We start from the raw sequence: 24,726 nt of genomic DNA, 5'->3' as shown, positions 1-24,726 counted from the left end.
AAAAATCTTCAATAAGTGGTCCTTGGAACAACTGGATATCCACGTGCAAAAGAAGTTGTATCCCTACGCCTTATACCACATACAAACATTAGGTCAAAATGAACCATTAACCTAAATATAAGAACTAAACTGTAAAACTCTTAAAGGAAAATGTAAGAATAAATTCTCATGACCTTGATGGCTTCTTAGATATAACACCAAAATTACAAATGACAAAAGAAAAATACAAATAAATTAGACTTAAAAATCAAAAATTTTTGTGCTTTAAACAATACCATCAAAGAAGTGAAAAGAAGACCCAGAAAACTGGTGAAATTATTTGCAAATCATGTACCCGAGAAGGAACTTGCATCAAGAATATGTAAAGAAGTTAATGAGAAAAAGACAACCCAGTTAAAAATGGGTTTGAATAGATATTTCTATAAAGAAAATACACAAATGGCCAATAAACACATGAAAAGATGCTCAATGATATTAGTAATTAGGGAAATAATCAAAACTACAATAAACTATGGCTTCACACCTACTAAAACAAATGGGTGGCTAAAATAAAAACAAGAGGCAGTAACAAGTGTTGATGTGGATGTAGAGACATTAGAACTCTCTTACATTGTTAGTGAAATACTAAAATGGTGCAGCCACTTTGGGAAATAGTTTTTAAGTCTCTCAAAATGTTACATACAGGATTTCCATATGATCTAGCAACTCCACTCCTGGAGAACTGAAAACCCAAGAGAACTGAAAACCTATGTCTACACACAAACTTGTACATGAATGATTATAACAGCATTATATATAACAACCAAAACTGGTAACAACTCAAATGTCCACCAACTGCAGAATATGTACTACACTAATGTAAGATGTTAATAAAAGGGAAAACTGGGGGAGGGAGGGTAAGAAATTAGTGGTTTCTAGGTGCTTGTGGGACGGGGGGGATGGAAAGTGGCCAATAATGGCTATATGGGCAAGAATATATTAAAAAAACACAGAATTGTATACTTATTTAAGGAGTGAATCTTATGCTGTGTGAATTATGTCTCAATAAATCTATTATCAAAAAAACAAACATGGCAAATACAATTACAAAAAGGAATACAAAAACAATGAGAGACTACTGCATACCTACTAAATTAGATAAAATCCAAAACACTGCATACACCAAATGTTGGTAAGGAAGTGGAGCAACAGAAACTGTCATTCATTGCTGGTGGGAATGCAAGTGGTACAGTCGCTATGGAAGACAGTTTGATAGTTTCTTACAAAATTAAACATGCTCTTACCTTGTGGTCCAGCAAGCGGACTCCCCCGTATTTACCCAAGTGAGCTGAAAACTTATGTCCACACAAAAGCCTGCACATAAATGTTTACAGTAGCTGTATTCATAACTGACAAAACCTAGAAGTAACTAGGCTGTCCTTCAATAGACAAATGTATAAACAAACCATGGTACATCTATACAATGGAATATTATTCAGTGATAAGAATAAATGAACTACCAAGCCAAAAAAAAAAAAAAAGGAAAAATCTTAAATGCATTTTACTAACTGAAAAGACTACGGACTGCATAATTCCAACCATATGACATTCTGGAAAAGGGAAAACTGGAGACAGTAAGAAGAGCAGTGATTGCTAGAGGTTTAGGGAGGGGGAGGAAAGAATAGGTGGAACATAAGGGATTTTTAGGGCAATGAAACTATTTTATGTGATCCTGTAATGGTAGATACAGGTCTTTAAACATTTATCAAAACCCATAGAATGTAGAACACAAAGTGAACCCTGATGTAAGCTATGAACTCCAGTTTAAACAATATATTAATATATTAATATTGGTTCATTAACTGTGACAGATGTGTCACAAATGCAACACATTAATAAAAGGGATAACTGGGGGAGGGTGGGTAAGAGGTTATATGGGACTCTCAGTACTTTCTACTTAATTGTGCTGTAAACTTTTAAGTTTTAACTGCTTAAAAATATGTGGGGGGGGAGTGAGGAGGATTAATTTAAAAAAGGAAACAGTAAAAATGCTAAAATAGGTTCTGATAGAATGTAAAAAAATGAAATCAGTGGTTGAGCTTCTGCCTGCAGCTCAGGGTGTGATCCTGGGTCCTGGGATCGAATCCTGCACGGGGCTCCCTGCAGGAAGCCTGCTTCTCCCTCTGCCTATGTCTCTGCCTCTCTCTGTGTGTCTCTCAGGAATAAATAAATAAAATCTAAAAAAAAAAAAAGACTACTGTGTATTACTTCATTTTGATTTAATAAAGGGAGGGACAATATATCTTATTTCATATATGATGTTGATAATTAGAGAAATTGAGATGTGTGATTTTTAACTTAAAATTATCACAAGTATTATAAAAAATAGGATATATACCTTCTGAACTAACAAACTGTCCATATAGTTAATGACATGATTCAAAGAAATAACTAGGACTCTTTAAAAAGGAGGGAGAAAACAGCTAAACAATAAGATGACAAACTGCCCAACAGGAGTAAGACAGTAATTCAAAAAGCCTACTGGGTAGTAAAGGCCACAGGTGGTATCAAGAAGTAATCTAAAAGTTGATTATATGAAAAAAATAAAAGTTGGTTATATGAAATACTAATAAAACACCTACCATTTCACCAAGTCATCCACTCCTAGGTATTTATCAAAGAAAAGTAGAAGTCAATATAAGACTTGTACATGAGTATTCACAGTAGCTTTATTTGCAATAGCCAAACACTTGAAAAATCCAAATGTCGATCAAAATGCTAACTGATACATCAACTGTTTTTCTCTTGCTAATTTCAAAGTTTTCTCTTTTGTCTTTTAGGATTTTTACTATTTTATCTATCTATGGATTTCTCTGAGCTTATCCTACATGGAAATTCACTGAGCTCCACAAATGTGTAGATTTATGTTTTTGATCAAATTTGATAAGTTTCCATCCATTATTCCCTCAAAAATTTTTTCTGCTCCCATCTCCCTGTCCTGTCGAATTATGCATAGATTGTTGTGCTTATCCATATCCCATATTTCCTTGTTCATTTTAGTCATTTTGTTTTCCTATTCTTTAGACTGCATAATCTCTATCAATTGCTCTTCAAATTCAGATTGTTGTGACAATTTTAATCTACTTTTGATGCCCTGTAATGAATAAGTGGAACTTCAATGTTTATTACTTTGATTATACTTATGGTTTATGATTTACACACATATCAAAATTAATAAACATGTACATTTTAAATATATTCTCTTTCTAAATGTAATTATACCTCACTACTGTACAAAAGTAAATAAATAAAATATATTTAAATCATAATTTTAAAATAGGGTTTGCTGCTTTGGTTTAGTCAGTGGCAACAAGTTTAACATCTCCCTCTGAACATCTATTTCTTCTTGTGACTTAAATTGCCCAAAGTTGATCATATATTTTATAAAACATTAAGTTTTTCATTTATTTCTGGCAAAAGAGAATCATCAATATAAAAGAGAGTTCTCTATATTTTGTAAATATTGCCTATTCTTCATATAAAAATAAGAATATATAATCTATTAAATATTTATAAGCATTTCCTAAAATGAACAAGGTATTTTGAAAATTGCTTGCTACTGAAAACCTCAGATATAAAGACTAAACCCAACTCATCATTATTTTTTAGTTAGTTAAATTACTATTTCTCAACTTAACAATTTACTGTCGATACTTCTCAAGTGTTTTTTTTTTTTTTTTCCTTTCCTTTTCTTATTTTACTATTGAATTCAGTGGTGGGTCTTTGCGGAGACATACAGCCAAGATTTGGGCCACAGGTTTGTCTAGTGGTCCCCTTATAGAGCATCCCTAAGGATGGTAGAAGAAGAAAAGAAAATCTTGCAGATTATCTAGTAACAAATACATAACAATAATTGCCCCAACGTACTCCAAAATTAATTTTCATGTAAATTTAACCACACAATTTGATCACTACCAAACTCTAATAATGGGAGTGGCTAAACAAGGTAGAAATGAGAAACAGCAATTTTTGTTGAGAATATAGCTAAGGGAGAGAGAGTAATGGACATTCAGGTGGCAGATTGTGCCTTTATGTGTGCTGGGGGAAAGTGGGTAGGTAACAGGGTAAAGAAGACAAAAATTGGGAACAGGGTATATAAAGAAAAGTGGTAACAAAGACATGAAGACATTTTTGTGTAACCTGCAAGTTACACCCTGGGCACTGGTACAGGGTTTGCCAGCACTGAGAAGTAATGATTAGCAGGTCCTTGTTTCCCTAATGTAGCTTAGTTTGATTACTCAATTACAAGATCCCTCTTAATCAGAGAGAGCAGAGAAGAAATGAAAGGGGAAAAATGTGTCTTCACATACACCTCTTTCATAACATCAGTATTAAGACATTTTTTACTCTGCTGGATCTTAGAATTTATATTGTAAATACAGCACGTGATGAGATAAAAAAAAAATAAGGTAGCATCCAGAACTACAAATTTTTCATTAATAAAAGGATGGAGCTGGATGAGATGATTCCCAAATCTCTCTCCTTTGACTTTCTTTGACAATAATTGTAGAGCTTAGATTAGAATATCCCATGTCTGTTATACCCAAGTAGTAAATATACATAACTCCATCTAATTACTAAAAGGCTCTAATTCTAATTAAAAAAGAACTTCAGTTAAAAAAAAGTTTACTATGTCTACATTAGTGCCTTCTCTACTTTGGGGATATCATACATTATTCAGAACTGTAAATACTGCTTATATAGAAAATTGGTAAAGTAGCCACGTATTTTGTTAGCCCATTCACACAAAAGTGTATTTCAGAAGTGCACTTACATTTTATAACAAAGTCTGAATCTTCCATCAATTATAAATATGACTGTATGTACCTGATAAGAATTCTAGAATTTTCTTGAGTCTAGTAATTACATAAAAAGACTTCCCATGTATCTCACATTTTAATACTACTCAACAGACTTATCCAACTTCTACTGTCTACCAATATTTTTTTAATCCATTAGTTGAATCTGTTTTTATATTCTTCCAATAAATTTTCCTAAAAGGCTGTCTAAATTTTGGGTAAATATTCCTTTGTTGACAATAGTAACTGGAAATAGGCATCTCCTTCATAAATAAATATGAAGATGAGGAGAATCTATAGGCAGTACAAGTATAATTCTTTAGCTTGCTTGGAGTAACCACTCTGTATCTACATTATGTTAATTTAATATATATTGTTTTAATCTAAATTAGCTATAAAATAATCTTGTATAACTATATTTTATAAATCATATCTAGAAGTCATTTCATTAAAAGCAGGCTTTCTATATGGAAGGATTAAAAAAACATACTTTTGGATATTCTAGACTCTTAGTAATTTTCTACTTTAAGTACAAGGTGCTGAGTAATTTGTTCCTTTTTTCATTTAGGTAGGCCTAAAGGCAATGGAAACAGCAAGTGGCTTTCAAAATGGACACAGAAGAAACGTCAGTGGATATTAACATAACATTGTAGAGTATTTTACAGTTTCCAGAGCACTTTTACTGTATCACATTTAATTATTTCAACAACCCATAGGGTTAAGAGTTGTTTTTTTTTTTAACCCAGCACAGGAGCAGGTGGGGAGGAGAAGGAAGTCAGGTACCAAGATACTCATTTCTTCTATATATGTGCTTTGCTTCACTGTATAGAACCCTAGACTATAGGAACTGATGCTATTCATAGTTAAACTATAGTGATAAGTATGTTGCCCCAGGTAGCATTTACTTTGAGGTATCATTTGAGGCTTTAATACTTTTATTTGCAATATTAATAAATCAACTGCCAAAAAGTGAATACCAACTTCTACATCAGACAAGAAAATATCATTATGCCAGCTGCTTGTTATCAAAGATTGACTCAATTCAACAAATCTTACTGAAACAGGACAAAGCACTATGTGAAGACCTAAAATATACTGTATGACAGACAGGGGGCTTAATCATCGACTATTGCCTGTGAAGCTCTCTGGTGGATTTGTTTCAGGACTCCCACTCAGCATGTTGAGAAACTGAAGTATCAAGGATTCTCAAATTCTTTTCAACAGAGTAACTGTAACTGTCTAATGAGAGAATCTGTCAGATTATCAGAAAAATGCCCCAATGTTGATTAAACTGAAAGTCTAATGTTATCATCTAAGAAACCACTAAACTCTTCAATAATGTTCACTATTTTACTGTACTGATGAGTAAAGCAGTTACTGAGTCAGAACTTTCTGTCTTACCACAAAAATAGGGAAAACCAAACGAAACTCTGTATCTCCAAGTTCTGTAGCTTTTAAGTATGGCAACAGTACTTTTTACTGTCCCAACAGGACCCACTTCTGACACTGAAAGAGAGTGCAATTGATAATTAGGCATAAAATGGGATTGTACTAGGCAAATCAGAATGTATAGTTACCCTGCTTCTTACAAGACACATGTTCCACGGTCATCCTGTTCTAAGAAGATTACAAAAGCAGAAAAGGAACAGGAAGCCAAAGGGAAATCAAAGCAAGGAAATAAGAAAAAACAAAACAAAACAAAACAAAAGAAACTTTCACAAATCAAGTTTCCCCTCAATTTTACAAATCAGTTTGAATAAAATATTTTATTTAAACCATGGTAAGGGTTGGGGAGCAGGGGGCAGAGGTAGTAAAATGAGGCCTGGTCAAAGTAAGTTTATGAAGTAGTCAGGTCCCAAATCCCTTCCCCAACCCAGCAAAATACCAGAGCTTATTTTCCTCCAGTTACCCTGTGCACAACTAAAGAGAGTATGTACTCTCCTGAAAGTAACAGTTCAGATAAATGCATACATCTGGGATGCTGAATGCAGTGACAGTCACCGTCCTCACCCTTCTCCCCCTTGCTTGGTTCCCTGGAAGTTGGCAACTCAGGCTCCACTCTAAAGGCAAGGGACTTATGGAGTCCTCTGAGAAATCTGACCAACCTCAACAGACCTGAAATTACTGATCTAAGAGGTTCCTCCACCAAACAGCTCAGCTGATCCTGTTGTGAAACTCAGATGTGCACAGCTTCCAACCAGCATTTCTGTTCTTCACTATTAAACACGAATGAGGGATGCCTGGGTGGCTCAGCGGTTGAGCATCTGCCTTTGGCTCAGGGCATGATCCTGGATTCCTGGGATCGAGTCCCACATCGGGCTCCTTGCATGGAGCCTGCTTCTCCCTCTGCCTGTGTCTCTGCCTCTCTGTCTCTCATGAATATATAAAATAAAATCTTTAAAAAATAAAAAAATAAATAAACATGAATGAACAAGCAAAAATTACTAGATATCTAATGGAGGACTCTAAAACATAAAAATATATAATAGATAAAAGCAGCTTAAAGGAAAGGTAAAAAAATCTATCAGTATCTTTCTCACAAAGAGGACATATTACTTCTATGTAATGAGCAAGATACTATAAAAAAGAATCAACAGGGAATTTAAGAAAAAGTTCTTTGAAACAAAAAATTATAGAAGGATCAACAGATAAAGCTAAGAAAGTCTTCATTAAAAGTACAGCAAAAAAAAAAAAAAAGAAGAGTAACAGAAAAGGTAAGAAAATTAAAGATCCCACATGCAATTAATAGGAGTTCCCCCAAAATGAAAAAAAAAGTCATCATCAAAAGAAGTCAAGAAAATTTCAAAGAAATAAAGGACAGGATTTTCCAATTCAAAGAATCTTGAAAGCATCAACAAAAATGAAAAGAGACCCATCCCAAGGCAGATTACTGTAAAATTTTAGAACACTGGGATAAAAGAGTACATACTGAAAGTTTTCAGAGTAAAACAAGTTACAACAGACAGTCCTGAAGGCTTCAGTCTAATCAATAGCAACATAGGAAAATGGAAAACAATGGAGCAATGTCTTCAAAATATTGCAGGAAAAAGATGTTCAACCAGAATGCAAACCACCAATCAAGCATGAGGGAAACGTAAAGACACTTTCAGATATGCATTTCTAAAAATATTTCCCACCCATGCAAGCTTTCTCAGGAAGCTATTAGAAGATTAACACCAAGAAAATGAGAGAATAAAGCCAAGAATGAGGAAGACATGGAATACAGAAAACAGGAAATCCAACATGGTGGGAGATGAAGGGAGATCCTAGTAAGGCAGCTGGGTACCAGATGCGGAAAAGTAGCTCAGGCTGGAGGCATGAAGGAGATAAAACTGACCAATGCTTAAGGTGTCTCCAAGTCTTTTTTTTTTTTTTAAGATTTTATTTATTTGACAGAGAGAAAGTGAAAGAGAAAGAGAAAGAGAGAGTACATACATACTCCAGAGCAGAGGAGAGGGGCAGGAGAGAGAGAGAATCTCAAGCCAACTCTGCATTGAGCACAAAGCCTGATGTGGGGCTCAATCTCACCACCCTGAGATCATGACCTGAGTTGGATGCTTAATCAACTGTGCCACTCAGGCCCCCCAGAGTGTCTACAAGTCTTCAAAGTTCAAGACTTAGACAACTACTGGAAGTAAGCAAAATAAACAAGACGATTATTAGCTCCACAAAGTTTTTTTTTTTTAATACGTGCAACAAAACAAAGGAAGGACAGGAAAAGAAAAGTGATCATAGTTTACCACATGGTAACTATGGCTCAGCTGTGAAAAGAACTTACATACTTATAATAACATAAGTATTTGACAATGCCTTAACCGAATCAGGATACAATTCAGATCAGGGGATTAGGGGTAGAAGAATGATATAGTGGGGGTGAAGGGAAGAAAGTAAGTGAAATCCTCCTCTCTTATAGAGGAGAATCAACAGATGATGCCAGAAATTGTATAATCAAGAAGCAGCAATATGGTCATGCTATTTTGAGAATGGACTAATCAACTAAAAGTTAAAGAGGTCAACATGTAGAAATGGACATCGAGGACCCTATTGAGAAAAAGATTTGCTTCCTGTTTTTTGTAATAACCTTATAGAACTACTGGTCTTTAAACAAAAAGCATGTATAAAATTTAAAGTATTTGATAAAAACAACAACAAAAGAAACGAGTGAATTATTAGAAAAAGAAAGAAATCTTAAGTATTAAGATTTAATACTTAATTTAATAATAATTTAATAATATTTAATTATTATTTTAAGTATTAATCTGCTTCAGATTTTAGTCTGTATCACACTTTCCCCATGACTAAACCCACATCACTGTATACTGCTCCCATCCATACTCTTCAAGTATGATCACAGGGAAGTTTCTAAATACTTACCTCAAGGAGAGCTGCTGCGGGATCACCCTGTAGACTTTTTCCTAGTTTGTCAACCTCATCTAACAGGAACACTGGGTTGTTAACTCCAACAGTCTTCAAGCCATTGATTATACGACCAGGCATACTGCCAACGTAAGTGCGCCTATAGAAAGCAAGCAGCAAGTTAAAGTGTCAGGAGGCAAGAGCATTATCACTTAGAACTCAAAATTTAGGACTGGGAAAAAGTCATTTAGTTATCATAGTAATAGAGCAAAGAGATACTATATATTTTGAAAGCTCTATGATACAACCAAGAGTTATTAGATTCAATTTTACTTTTCATTTAATTCTGGCTCTAAGTTTCCCATGATATTGGAAGAATCTAGTCATTGTCATTTAGTGAAATTGAAAAACATTATACTTAAGCACATGATTATAACTCTTTTCAGGATTCCAAAATGTCCAAAGAAGCCTATGAATTTAATTCCTATGCTTTTCATAGTTTCTCAGTACCATCTCCATCCCCCTTCAACACAATTACCTTTTCCACACATAAATGGTTGTCCCAGGGCTGGTTAAAGCATCATCATCATCTTCATGAAGGAAATCAGAATTGTTCAAAGGGCCACTCAAAATGCAGAACAAAACAAAACACCAAACCCAAATTCTTTTATTTTAAAGGCAATAGTTTGTTATTAATTATAGTAAGATTTGAGGTCAACTGGATGTATATTAAAGTTCCATTAATTTGGGCCTTTTTAATAAAACCATGTTCATCCTATATACACTAACTGGTATAACCAAGTTCAGCCAGATGTTTTGTTGTGCATTTGTTGTCAGAGCCTCCTTTATCATATCTGAACAAGAATCACCTACATAATTATAATAGATGTAGAGGATGGCATAAATAAAAACAAATGTGTTTGTCAAATGGAAAACAGTGGGGGTTTTTTTGTTTGTTGTTTTTTACAAAGCCAACCTTTATTTTCAGCAGCAATTTACTAATTTTAATTACAACCTTGTTGCCTAAGCCAATGCTCAAGCAGATGCTGTTTGTGAAAAGGCATAAAAGGGTGACTGCCTACAAGAAACTGGTCGATAGTGAGTGTAACCGCAACAGTTATCTTAGGATGGGTACAAAGCCAATCCATGAAGCAGGCCTCAGTTTCACCGCCTGACTGTATAAAGTAGGACAGAGTAAACAGAGTGACCTTTGAAAAGACAAGAAAGCCTTACAAATATCGTGGGAATGCCTTACATCCAAAGAGGGTGACCGAGGCACTGGAACCAAATACAATAAACACTGTCCTATTACAATAAGGAGTCAGCTTTCAAGATTTCAGAATGGTATACAGGAAGGATGAGACTCAAAATTAATAAAAGTCTCTCAAATTATTTCTCTAGAAAACCTGCAGATTTTCCAGTATTCTATGAATAAGTAGAGAAGGGAAATTAAAACAAAAACCAAAAAATAACCACCACAAAGCCTCTAAAGGAATTATTTCCTACTCCATTAACTTCTTTCTTTTCCTTACTGCTTTTGACAGGTAGATTTCAGAAACAGGTACTGACAATTCTAGACCTAAAGTCATGGAGAGAAAATAATATTCTAGGCAGGTATCCCTTCTAAAGAACAGAAATGTAGATCCTGATCCATATACAAATAATTACTCCTAAACCTTCCATTGCTTTCCAAAGCCTAGTGAAGAAATCCAAACTCCTTTGTTTGGAATTCAAGGCTCTTCATGATGCAGTCCCCACCAGCCTTCCCAATCTACTGCCATAATGCCCCTGCTTTATCTACAATCACAATCCTATTATAACTCTTTAGGTTTTTTAAACCTTTGTTACTATGGTATTTTCCTGCCCTTAATTCTCTCCCTGCCTGTGTAAATCCATAAATTCTAAACAACTTTTCCTGACCACCTCTCACAAAGTTATCTTTCCAATAATGCAACATCTACAGCATTTACTGGCCCTGCAATTTAACTGATGCAGTTACAACCTAGCTTTTATTTATGGGTACCAAGTGTACAGCCTCTTCTAAAGAGCCACTGAGCACTCTGATGACAGAGAGTAAGTCTTATTATAGAGTAGATCCTAGATATAGAGCTGTCATATCAGTTTTCCAAACAAAGGTCTGTTTTTCCTAATTATTTATAAGACATCAGATCAGCCATGCTAGCACTGAAAGTATCTTTCTATCACCACTGTGAAGGCCATACAAGCCTTTGAATACTGCTTTGAACAATCTACTTGACCTAAGTCTCAGGTTCTTCATTTGTAAAATGGACACAGTAACAGTGTCAACCTCATGAATTATATGATTATGAGAACATAATAGGTAAAGCACACAGCATAGTGCCTGGCACATGGTAAGCTTTCAAAAGATGTTCATTGTTGTTAATGTCTTTCCACAGCACCAAGCACATTCAGTGCCCTTAGTGTTCCTCAATCACAGGTGATGTCCCCCAAATGTCTACCACTAGTCTAGAGTTCAAACAAAGAAGAGAACCATTACACAGGGTCTGTAAGCTGTGGAAAGTACCTATAATGTCCTATCTTTTGCCAGAAGGTATGGTAGCATGCAATTCAAGATACAGACTTGACTCAAGATACAGAATATCTTGAATGCAATTCAAGATACAGACTTGACTCAAGATACAGAATATACTTTGAATAAATCTTTGGAATATGAATCAAATGGTGAAAAATGTAGCAACACACAAAATAAAATGTTCTCTTTCAACATCACCCAATATAACCACTTTTTTTTTTAAAGATTTTATTTATTTATTCATGAGAGACAGAGAGAGAGTGGGGCAGAGACATAGGCAGAGCGAGAAGCAGGCTCCATGCAGGGAGCATGATGTGGGACTCGATCCTGGGACTCCAGGATCATGCCCTGGGCCAAAGGCAGACACTCAACCGCTGAGCCACCCAGGCATCCCATAACCACTTTTTAAAAAACTAATTAGCATACCAAATTATCCTCCTGAGAAACTACATAGGTAGGAAATTAATGAAATTAATACTCTTTTATAAACTATAACTTTTTTGAGGGCAAAATACGTACTTTTCCATGTCCTTCCTCATAACATCTAGAAAGCAACATAGCACAATACAGGGAAGTTTACAAAGAATGTATCTCTTCAATTACTTATTATTTAGCCTAAGATAAAATGATTGCCTAGAAGTTATTCTTAAAACCAAAGCACACAAGTTAATTTAAGAAATATATTAATTCCTATTTTTCTTATAATTGGTACAGGCAGTTCATAGGTTTATCAGGACTATTCAACTAGTGTATGAGATACACAAAACTACACGTTATCTATGTGGTTCAAAATATTAAGATAGAAGATCAGCATTTCTCACTTTCCAAAATATAGTCTGCTTTATGCTTCAAAAAACTACAGATGAGTACAGTATCACATATTTATAGCTCCATGGTAATCAACTACTTTACCACTCTGTGCCTGGATATCTTCAAACCCAATGTAAGCCAAAAGGCTGGTCAGCCTGTCACTGTCACTGACACTTAAAGATCAGGAACCAATGGGTAGGGCATCTGGGTGGTTCATGGTTGAGCGTCTGCCTTTGGCTCAGGGTGTGATCCTGGGGTTCTGGGATCGAGTCTCACATAGGCTTCCTGCAGGGAGCCTGCTTCTCTCTCTGCCTATGTCTCTCTCTCTCTGTCTCTCTCATTAATAAGATTTTTTTTTTTAAAAGGAACCAATGTATATTTACTTATCTCTTTCTCAGTGTTTAAAGAAGGAGGGAAACAGGCATTTCACCATCACCTTTCCATGCCTGCTCAATTAAGGAGCTCTAATGGGCTACAGTGAAAACTACCGAAGGGGATACTTACAAAGAAAGAATTTGTAGTATAAAAAAATGTCTTTTAATTTTAAGTGGAAAGAGTATGATCACAATTGCTTAAAAAAAAATGGCGAAAGCTGCCCATTTCTGAAAGGAAATAAAATGGTAACTAACAGTGGTTACCTCTGTATGGTAGAAAAACATGAGAATTTTTTTCCTTTTAAAAAAAAAAATTCCAAATTTTATTCCAAGGGTGTGTGTGTGTGTGTGTGTGTGTGTGTGTTTATCTCCAACTGGGAATAGTAATAAGCCTTAAAAGAGATCCTTATGATCTCCAAAGAAAAAGTCTTTAAGAAACTAAAAGTAGTCTTTAATATAGCATGTCTAAACAAATCAAATTGTTATTCTTATAGCAGTCATTCCGAAATCTTTTTATGGACTCATTTGTATGGATGCACTCATTTAAAGGACCATAATACTTCCAAAATATAATTATATTTTAATCTTACTTGAATTCACAAAGCCCTCGGAAAGCACTTACCATGTCTGGCACTGTGCGGTGTGCAAGGAGTGATACAAAGGACAATAAGACATGCTAAAAACCCTACTACTCTACAGACCTCTTACTTTTTTCCGTATTTATGACTTAGCTCTATAGTAATGTATTGCAAATCCCAGAGGCCTGTATTAATCATCAAAAGAAAACAGTAGACAACAGCAGTTAGTTATGATCTGACTCTTCTCTAAAGTAATATATATTAATGGAGAAAGCCTTGAATTGGGGCCTAAAAATAAAATTAAACTTTAAAAAGGCAAAGAAGAGCAATATGCAAATACAGGTTATAAGGAGGATAGTGAGTAAACTATAGCATGTCTGACATACTATGCTAAAAATATATTAAAAGCTTGCTATTTTGTTTATTTTCCCTTTGTGGAGACTAATAACGAAACAATTTATTTAAAACATCACCATTTCAGGTTCATGAAGATGTATCAACATGGAAAGCAAAAGTTCATTTTTCTTCTCATCTTGTTTGAGCCAAAGATTCCTTGCAATGATATAATTTTACTATGTGAACAAAGTGCTGGCAAACTACTTCCAAAAAGTTATCATCCACAATAACTTGAGACATATCATAAGCAATAAGTATATTTCACCAAGAAACAACTAATGAAAAATGATTATGCAAACATGATTTCATAAAACTTTATCCAAAAAGAAGTTATATTTAATTGCTATGAACTAATTTAAATTCTTTAAATGTAATACTTAAATACTAAAATGTTAAGTTGTAAAAACTGATAGGAGCAGAGATTCTGTGGCTTATAAAAGTGGTGAGAAAAATCCCAATGGAGAAAAACCCAAATGAGAAATGTTGAGAAGATTGAAAAGCTGTATTAGTTAATATGGAACATAAACATGACTCTTCTTCCTTTAAGTTACTCAAAATAATACAAACCAAACAATGGGCCAATGTAAAATCAGATCACAATTTTCCAAGTTTTAGATTTAAATATAAACCAAGTCTTTCTTTTGCTTCCCCATCTCCTACTTCATTATCTTTGAATTCTAAAACACACATTTTTTGTTTTTAAAATAATTCCTAACTTAATAGCACCTTCCTTCAAATAAACAGGTATTTCTAGCAAAAGGACAGAGTTCCAAGCATGGGAAAATAGGGAAAGTGAGTGACAGAATCAAAAGAATAAGCAAGGAAGATAATATAAAGCAGCTCTGTTTTACCCTGGCTATTTTAAGACTGCAGAACAGTGGTGCCTACTTAGAGGCTGAGGAAAAACAAAACTTTGCATGAACTCTAATTGCAAGCATGTGACCAGTACTTAAACGCCAAGATCTGGGTGTTTCCAAAATGCTTCAATTGTCAAATGGAACCACTTGTTCCTACAAACTCCACCCCATGAGTGTGCTATAAGCTACTGTCCTTCCTTCCCTCCTACTCACCTCCAACCCACAGCTCTGACATAAGCCCATACTCTCTTCTCAACCTCTGCTCTCCTTAACCACCACACCCCACTCTCCAGGGACTTCCAAACAGGTTTTCAAATAAACATCTTCTCCAAGCTTTGATGATTTAGGAGGGCAGGTGAGTAATAAGCCCCCAGTAGTACAAGGGCAGGTTGCTGTAGTGTTTAATTAAACACCTTGTACAGTGATGGAGAGGGAGTACTTACCTACTGGCACAGCAGAATGGCTCATACTAATCCATGTATTCTTTATTTGGCAATGACCACAGCTTCTATGCATGTCATACATTTCTAAAACACTTATATTTATACATATATTTTGGGCAAACACACAGCCTCATTTTATAAAAGACTCACAAGAGATTCAGTTTTCTTAATGATACTCACACATGTGAAGTATACCATCCACCTGAACAGATTTTACGACCATTAGTATCAGTAAAGACTTAAAAAATAGCTCTGCTTAAAACCAACAATGTTCATAAGAAGTGGTGAGAATATATTACTGCCCACAATAGGCATCATAAAAATACATTTTTCTACAATTCTGCCACATAAATTAAATAATAATGCCCAAAACAGGATAGTTTAGGTACTATTTAAAAATTAGACTAAATTTTATAAAAAGTCATTAAAGTTGTTGAATGTAAACTTGCCTTCCTGTAAATTTAAAATTAAAATAATAATTAAAGCTAGTTTTTATCAAATGCTTACTGTGTGTCAGGCACTGAGTAAGTTCTTTTCAAGTCTTACTGAATAAGTAATGCCAATATGGCAAGAAATAGGACAAATTACTTACATGTCATGTGCTCTTGACATTAATTTCACATGACAAGAATTCCACAAATTCCCTCTGTAAATTCCATCAAACACTTACAAAATACTATGCTACAGATATCAAAAGGAAGAAATAAACTAAAACAACTCTGGATGCATGAGTCAAGTCACCTGTGTGGGAAACAGCTCCCAAAAGCTTTCAGGCTAAAATTAAAAGATTTAGGCCCTAGACCCAGTTTCTCCAAGACTGGTACAAGGTGCCAATTTCTTTACAAAAGCGAAGTACAGCCTCTAGTGGCACATGTGAGAATAAGCAAGTCTAGGTGACAAAAATAGTTTGAAATTGCTAGAAAGAATGACCCACCTCAATTCTCTAACCTAATCTGCAGTCCTCATTGCTTATTTATTGAAATCTTGGCGATTTTTCTTTAATGCATAAGAATCGTAAATAAGCAAATAAAAGAGAAAAAGAATGATTTTCCAAGGAAAAGTTTCTGAAACAGTTTCCCATCCCTGCCTAAGGCCAATGGTCTTGTTAAAAAGACAAATGGAAAACAAGATGTTAAAAAGGCATCATTTTCTTTTTTTCCCCCATAATCCAAGTTTAATCCATATTCACCAAACTGTAACTATGCATTTAAATTAGCCTTGGCCACTGGCAGTTGTTCACTGCCTGCACTGGCCTGTTTTTCAAAGCTTCCACTTATAAAATAGACTGCTTTAACAACTTTAAGACTGAGGGTATAACCTTGAGGAGAGAAATTTTATCTTCAGTTTAATTATTTTCTACTGGAAGTTAAGTAGTTTAAAAAAATTTTTTTTTAAATTGAGACATCATTGACATTAGTTTCAGGTTTATAACATCATATTCTTTTATAAGCATCCATGATTTCTACATTTTTAAATAGTCTACATTTTAAAATGTTCTTTAATACCTACATTAAAGGTATATTTTCTCACAACTGCTATGAAACCCTTAAAACTTGAAACAGAAAGTTCATGCTTTCCCAAAGCATCTTCCAATCTGGGTAACAGAGAAGAAAACGATGAGCCTAAGATGCAAATCTGATTCTAATAATGTAAGATTAATCACAGACTCAGTTCTCACAGTTTAATGTATTTTTACAGAAAGGGTGTAAAAAATGCAAAAAATGTAAAAAATGTAAAAAATAGAGGTCTCAATCATCCTAACCTTTCTCCTTATTATTCTTATGGAAAACTAACCTTCTTAAAAGAAAGTTAAACTGCAAACATATATTTGTTATTAAAGATTTCTTCCCTCCTCTTATGTGCACCAGTAGTTGTACTTATTTTTTAAATTCTAAGAGTTATGGTTTATTTATGAAATGTCACCGGGCCAAAATGAATTTAAAGACACTGTAATATCTAACCATAACTGATTTATAATTGCATTCAAATGAAATTCTAAGAAAGTTGAGGCAAAGATTCATTATCTGTTATCATACAAATACCAAGGTTAGTTTGGGTATACTATTATGGTTGAGGCTCTAAGCCAGCTATAAACATCCTCTGGATGTACTATGAGTGAGTGTCCTTTTGATTCAAGGTATCATAAATAGCCCTTTGAGAAAAAGATCTATATTATGCCTGGGCTTTTGAGGGGCTTTAGTCCATTAAAATGGAAAACCAGAGAGATCGAACTGAAAGAAAGAGTCTACCTGTGTCCTCGAATGTCGGACTGGTCACACACCCCTCCAAGTGCAATCCTGTGGAACTCTCGACCAAGAGTTTTGGCCACTGATCTTCCCACACTTGTTTTACCAACTCCAGGAGGGCCAACAAAGCAAAGAATAGGGCCCTTCAGGTTGTTTTTCAGCTGTCTGACGGCCAGGTATTCCAGCACTCTTTTCTTCAATTTTTCCATAGCATAATGATCATTATCCAGAAGAATCCGGGCTGCTCGAATGTCCAGACGGTCTGTCAACCCCAGAAGTAAGCACATAAAAATTTAAAATGGAACAAGTCCTTTCAAGGCTGGCAAGAATCAAAATACATTTTAGAAAAAAAACGTGACAAGAACGGAAGTGGATCTTTCTAAATGAATCTTCAAGGAGACCTGGACTTGGCTTTTTTGCTTAAGATGATTTACTATTAACCGAAATAGTAAGTGCTACACAATTAAAACTCAAGGAGTTAATACTCATATATCATTTTCTAGATACACATTTTTTCTATGGAGACGGAATGTCTATATGGTCTATTTGTGCCAGCATCAGTTCTTTTTATTTTTTTTATTATCACAGATGTATTAATTCTAGAAAACCCAATGACACCCATAAAAAAGAAAAAAACAGTCATCTATAATCATGTCCTCAAGAGAGCATCCTTACCTTCACTCTGGTATCTTATTATAGGTTTTGTGTGTGTGTGTGTGTATGTGTGTGTAGATGTGCTTCACCTATTTTTCAAAATGAGATTATTTGATGCCTTCAAGTTTTGTAAAATGTTTTTTCACTTAGTGTATTATAAGTGTGACCTTTCAGTGTCAAATGTATTTTTTAGTAACATTTTAATGGCTACACAATATTACATTATTTAATTATCCATACTCATTTAAGTAATTCCCTATTGCTAAGCACTTAGGTTATCTATAAATCTTTAGAGTTATAAAGCATGCTTCACTTTGCATCCTTGTAACTAAACCCCAACATATACTCATAATTACTTCTTTCAATTAATCTTCTATAAATGAAAGTGCTGGGCCAAAAAAAAAAAATTAAGATGCCAAGAACTGCCTAAGTTCTATCAATTAAACTTACCAGGAATGTAGGAGTTAGGCTTTGTTTATACAGTCAAGCATTCATCAGGTTTACTGATGTGCCTTCCTACTTAAAATACTCATAGATTAAACTATTAAATAGTCATGGATGTCAGCATGAATTCATCAGCTCAGTGACATCCAGGGTATGGTAATACATGGCCATATGATCATACTGACAGAGAGAGGAAAGGCTAGGAAGGAGGAAAACACACACAAGCCCACTCTTTGAATCAGTTATTTGGAACCTGCTCTGTGTTTTTCCTATGGAGAGAAAAAAAAATAGCCTTAAATGGTAGTTTGGTTCCCAAGCTAGTCTGAAAAAACATAGCTAAGCAGTAATATATGTAACTTAATTATAATACTGTTGCTTTTAGTCTGGTTAAGAGATTTGGAAAGGGAAGAACAAAACTTCTTCCCCCTTTCCTGGCTTTAGACCCAAACTAATGAATATACGAACAAATGAAAGAAGTTTCAGAACAGTTTTACAATGCTAACCCAGACCCTAAAATCTACCACAGGAAACACAAAAGAAAACTTCAGACCAATCCTATTCTGTATATTAAAATACAAGTAAATAAAATCTATTAAGAGTAATCTACTAAGTCCCAGAGGGATTTATTTTAGTTATGGAAAGATGGTTCAATATTAGGTTATTGATAAATTTATTATATCACCTTGTCCAAAAAGAAAAACTTCCCATCAAAATGTCATTTTGGGGATCCCTGGATGGCGCAGCGGTTTAGCACCTGACTTTAGCCCAGGGCGCGATCCTGGAGACCCGGGATCGAATCCCACATCTGGCTCCCGGTGCATGGAGCCTGCTTCTCCCTCTGCCTATGTCTCTGTCTCTCTCTCTGTCTCTCTCTCTCTCTCTCTCTCTGTGACTATCATAAGTAAATAAAAATTAAAAAAAAAAAACACACAAAAAAAACCAAAATGTCATTTTGTACCTTAAAAAGGCACGTGTTATAATGCAACATGCACTCCCTAATTAACATTTAGTAACCTAAGAACAGAACTCCATGTAATTCAGAAAAAACTGAAAATGCTCTGAAGGAATTTCTTCTAAGAAATACACCAAGTAAAGACAACTTTAAAAAGGGACTCAAACTTTTGAGGAAAGATAATTTTCATACTACATAAATCATTATTTTGTGTCTTCTCTATAAAGAATAGATTTTTTCTGAATATTCTTTTTAACGATACAAAATGCATTCTTCCTTTTTTGAATAATACGTGTGGTTGATGTAAATAATTTAAAATGAAATGCATACTAATTCCTTGAGTTTTTAATTGTGTAGTACTATGTCTGTTGATACTAAATCTTTACAACTGGAAGACTGAAATATCTATTGGCCCTTTCCATTCAAGATTGGAAAATCAGCAAACTTTTTCTCCAAATCTTTCCTTTCTGCTTTTGATGATCTCTATTTACATAAGCTTCTTTTTCAAAAACTATGAAAGACATTTTCATGGTTTTGTAACCACACAATAATTATTCATATATAATTCTATACAGGAATAGCTCAGAAGCTCAACATGCCTCCTTTTATACAATATACACATTTTCAGTTCTCTGCTGGAATACTAAACAATGAGAAGTACGTTCATATGGGGCAGATACACGAGTGCTACACATCTCTAATGCTGACCCACATCCAGCAGAGACTGAGTTTCTAGCATGTAGGTGGTCTCCTTCTCCTTCTATAGTTAGGAAAATAACAACAGCTTTGCCCTGTTTTTATATTTCCTTGTTTATTTAAGTAAAGAATAGGAGTTAGCACTCTTGTGTTCAATTAGTTTTCCTCCAAAATCTGTACAATTACACCGTATAACCCTGGTAAAAATTCGATTAGTAAATAAGTTCACTTTTAAATAGGACAAGTGAAAAAGGGTAGAAGCTGAGAGCAACTACTAGGCTACTGTTGGCAAATAATCAAATCTGCAATTTTAATATTCTCAGGGCATTATACTATATACACTATATGCACCTGCATTTCCCTTAAGTCATTAGTTAAATCTTGAAGCACAGAAAAATGTTATGAGATAATATCAAAAGTTCAAAATAAGGCCCCTGGGATTACCCAAGTTATCTAGATGCTCTTAGCACTGTGCTACTGTCGAGAGAAAATAACGGGGTCTGAAAATTGTCACAACTCCACCAACTACATGCAAATAACAATCAACCATACACTACAGGGAAGCTTGGCAGGTGAAAACAAAAGCAGAGCAGTTAAACAACACCTATAAAGCTTAATGTAACTTTCTTCCCTAGGTCTAAACCAACAAATCTCACAGAACATGACCACTTCACTTGAAAAGCAGATACTGGGGCTTTAGTAATTAACAGAAGACTACTGGAACCAAAATGGACTTCCCAACAGCTCAGCTCAAGCAGGATCCATAGCTGACCTCAAACTGGTCAGGTGACATGATGAGGGGCCAATTGAATGGGAACAAACTTGGGCTCTCCTGCATTCATTTCACACTATGGAATTTACAGAAAGGATTTTTTTTTATATAAATTAATTTTTATTGGTGTTCAATTTACCAACATACAGAATAACACCCAGTGCTCATCCCGTCAAGTGTCCCCCTCCGTGCCCGTCACCCATTCACCCCCACCCCCCGCCCTCCTCCCCTTCCACCACCCCTAGTTCATTTCCCAGAGTTAGATTTTGAATAAAGAATTAAACCAAGAAACTCAGCTTCAGTTTGTTTGATAAGACACCTTCAACTAGAAGGCAATGAAACAAACATGAAATAAAGAAATAAATTTACCAGCATCGTAATATTAACAGCTCTATGTATAGTAGCCAAAACCCTGGAAACAACCCAAATATCCATCGAGAGGTAAATGGATGAACTTCTAATTATGCTTAAAGAATGAGAAAAAAGGGAGTACATACTACATCATTCCATTTCTATAACATTTTTGAAAATATGAACTAATCTATAGTGTTTGGGGATGGGGAGGCAAAGGAGGGAGGGATTACAGAGAAAAATGAGAAAATTTAGGAGGTGATGGATACATTCACTATCTTAATTATGATGATGGTATTACAAATACATACATATGTTAAAATGCATCAAAAAGTACCTATTATTTATGTACAGTTTATTGTTAATTGACTACAATAAAGCTGGAAAATAAAGCAAATAAAACAAAACAATGACTGCTTCTAAACAACAGCTTCTACAGTTCACCAGTGCAACCTAATTTAATCTAATGAAAATTGACAGGTTCTCAGAATTTCAGAGAACAAAATGTGAATTAGCCTTTTAATTTTATACAAATATTCAGAGAGAAAAACTTAAAAACAACCCAAAATCTAGAGAATGGGATGAATGCAAATTTACAGAGTATTCACGAAAGAATAATTAGTATAACTTAGAATGCACCTGCTCTCCACAACCAGAACCTAAGAACCGTAAGAGGAATGAAATCTAAGGGTTGTCAAAACAAAAGGAAGATGATTAGGCCAATTTCATCCTAGTACCTAGCCATACAAATTAATAATGTGTTAGATGGGGTGCCTGGGTGGCTCATTTGGTTAAGCATCTGCCTTCACATCAGGTCACGATTCCAGGGTCCTGGTACTGAACCCCGCACTGGGCTCCCTGCTCAGCCAGGAGCTGACTTCTCTCTCTCGCTCTGCATGGTGCTCACTCTCTCTGTGTCAAATACATAAATAAAGTATATATTTTAAAAAAAGCATTAATGATTATCTTGGGGTGCCTGGGTGGCTCTGTCTGTTAAATTGGTTAATCCAAATCTTGATTTTCAGCTCACATCATGATCTCAGAGTCGTGGGATTGAGCCCGCTTTGGGCTCTGTGCTCAGCAGGGAGTCTGCTTGGGATTCTCTCCTTCTCCCTCTCCCCCTGCTTGTGCATGCACGCATGCTCTCTTTCAAATAAATAAATCTTTTAAAAAAATGTGATAGATGATATTTTCCAAAAAAACTAATTAAAAAGGAATATTTTAATCTTAACATTGTCCCAGCATAGTTAACTTAACACATATGTGCTTCATTCTGGACCCTCTAGGAGTCAAAAACAATTTGTTTTTAAGTACTCAATACCAGAAAGGATGGTCCTCTATAGATTAATAGGCAAGTATTTTTTAATATCAAAAATTCAACATTCTAAAATCTTGTTTGTACAGCATATCTTTGTGGGGCATAAATGTGTGCTTTAGAGCTAACATCTTAAAAAATCTCTAGCATTTTCTTAAATGTAGGAATTTTACTATCTAGAGTAACATATCTTTAAATTTTCAAAAGTCAAACATACAGCTATTCCTATGCCAGAAGCAGTTCAGGAAATTAATCCACTCTTGAACTCAGTAAACTTTTGTATAGAATACTAACAAGAGTCTGTCCAATAACAGAAATCAAATAAAATGGTTCTAAAAACAATGAAAGTCAACAGACTATTTCTCATCCCACGAGAAAAGAGCATATCCACAGGAAAGAGAAAAGTTCTACTGAAGGACAGAATTTAAACTCATTTAATAGGTTTTTGTATGAGAAAAACAAACTTCCAAATGGTACAAAAGTTCTATTATATAGCTCTATGTAACTATTTCTTTGAATATAAAAGTTCATCATCTGATTGACTACTGGTATTAAGAAACACATCTTTTTTTTTTTTTTAATTTATTTATGATAGTCACACACAGAGAGAGAGAGAGGCAGAGACATAGGCAGAGGGAGAAGCAGGCTCCATGCACTGGGAGCCCGACGTGGGATTCGATCCCGGGTCTCCAGGATCGCACCCTGGGCCAAAGGCCGGCACTAAACCGCTGCGCCACCCAGGGATCCCTAAGAAACACATCTATCAACAATTATAGAAAATCCTATTTTCTCTAAAATCAGGCAGAAGGCACTTTAATGTAGCACCTTCCTGTTTGATCCCAAGACCTAGATGATACAAGTTCAGCATCTAAATAATTTATGTCAAGAATTATAGTAACAGTAAGATAATTAATGGTGAGTATTTCAACAGGCTCTGCATGAATTTTCTGAGTAACAATCAGATTGCAAAAAGGTGTTATTTTGTTGGCTTACCAGTTGTACTTTTGTTCCAAGGAAGTTCCACCATAAGTTCTAAATAATTTCTAGTCAGAGCATATTCTGGCATTGACTGAGGCATTTTTTTGAGTCTGTGGGGAAAGAACACATAACAAAAATGTTCCAAAACATAGACAACTTCCCTAAAAACACAAAAATCCAGCATCTGCCATTGTGGGTCAGATATATCACGCAAATTTGATTTTAAAAGTCTGGAAACATTTTTTTTTTAATCTAGTTATTTTGTTTTATGATGTACTTACAGAACAAAATTAAACAGATAACTGCAAACTGGGGGTGGGGGGGGATGCGTGGGTGTGACAGAGAGAACACTGTATCTGATCCTATCCTTGAAATAAGACCTTAGAGTATCAGTATCTCACAGGCGAGGAGTCTCAAGTCCCACTTCTCCATTGATATACCTATTGCAATAAGATTTAAGTGCCTAACCATGAGTAACACATAATTACATATGTATTTTTTTGTATCAGAGATAAAATCAGCTCATAAAAGCAAACTAGTATCAGATATTTAATTTAAAAATTTAACTTCCATAATAAATGCAGTGTTTAACAAAGTGTTCTGTCCACAATAGATGTTCTACATTTATTAACTAATGCCAGTCAAGATAAAATATTCCTCAACTACAACTTATGTCCTTAACTGTAAACCTGAGAAAGTCAAATCTTTAGTTACTGAGCATTCACTTAGGTTCATTATAATTCACTAACAAAAGATAATGCAAGTTATAATGTGTCAAGTATAGAGAGAAAAACATTGGTTTTCTATTTAACCCTGAGATTATACATATACCCTGCTGTCATCAAGGTTTCTGTGTACTTTATCTTAAACAAAGAGAAACTGACAGTCCCTGTCCTCTAGAGTTTACCTTCTTCTTTCTAAAGAAGAAAAAAGTGACATGTAAAGTACACAATGATAACTGAACAAACACTGTGTCTAAACAAAGTACAGTTCATTCTTTAAGACAATAAAAAGGTAGTTAACAATAATGATTGTGTTTGACAGTACACTCTAGGTAGAAGAGTTGTTATCATTTATACTCAGCAACTGAGAAAAAGATCAGGGAAACTGAT

General features: G+C 34.8%; 1 protein-coding gene across 1 annotated transcript in view; it reads right to left on the bottom strand.

The window, feature by feature from the left end:
* Positions 1 to 24,726, bottom strand: part of LONP2 (lon peptidase 2, peroxisomal) — a 97,435-nt gene that overhangs the window by 52,512 nt on the left and 20,197 nt on the right. The window contains exons 6-8 of the mRNA XM_055331225.1: positions 23,630 to 23,724; positions 17,456 to 17,714; positions 9,213 to 9,354 (exon numbers count right to left, since the gene is read on the bottom strand). Coding sequence (XP_055187200.1) covers positions 9,213 to 9,354; positions 17,456 to 17,714; positions 23,630 to 23,724 — 496 coding nt within the window. The remainder of the gene's footprint in view (positions 1 to 9,212; positions 9,355 to 17,455; positions 17,715 to 23,629; positions 23,725 to 24,726) is intronic.

This window comes from Nyctereutes procyonoides, unplaced genomic scaffold (assembly GCF_905146905.1).
Source record: "Nyctereutes procyonoides isolate TBG_1078 unplaced genomic scaffold, NYPRO_anot_genome, whole genome shotgun sequence".
Taxonomy (NCBI): Eukaryota; Metazoa; Chordata; class Mammalia; order Carnivora; family Canidae; genus Nyctereutes; species Nyctereutes procyonoides.
This window is presented reverse-complemented; position numbering and strand designations above follow the sequence as displayed.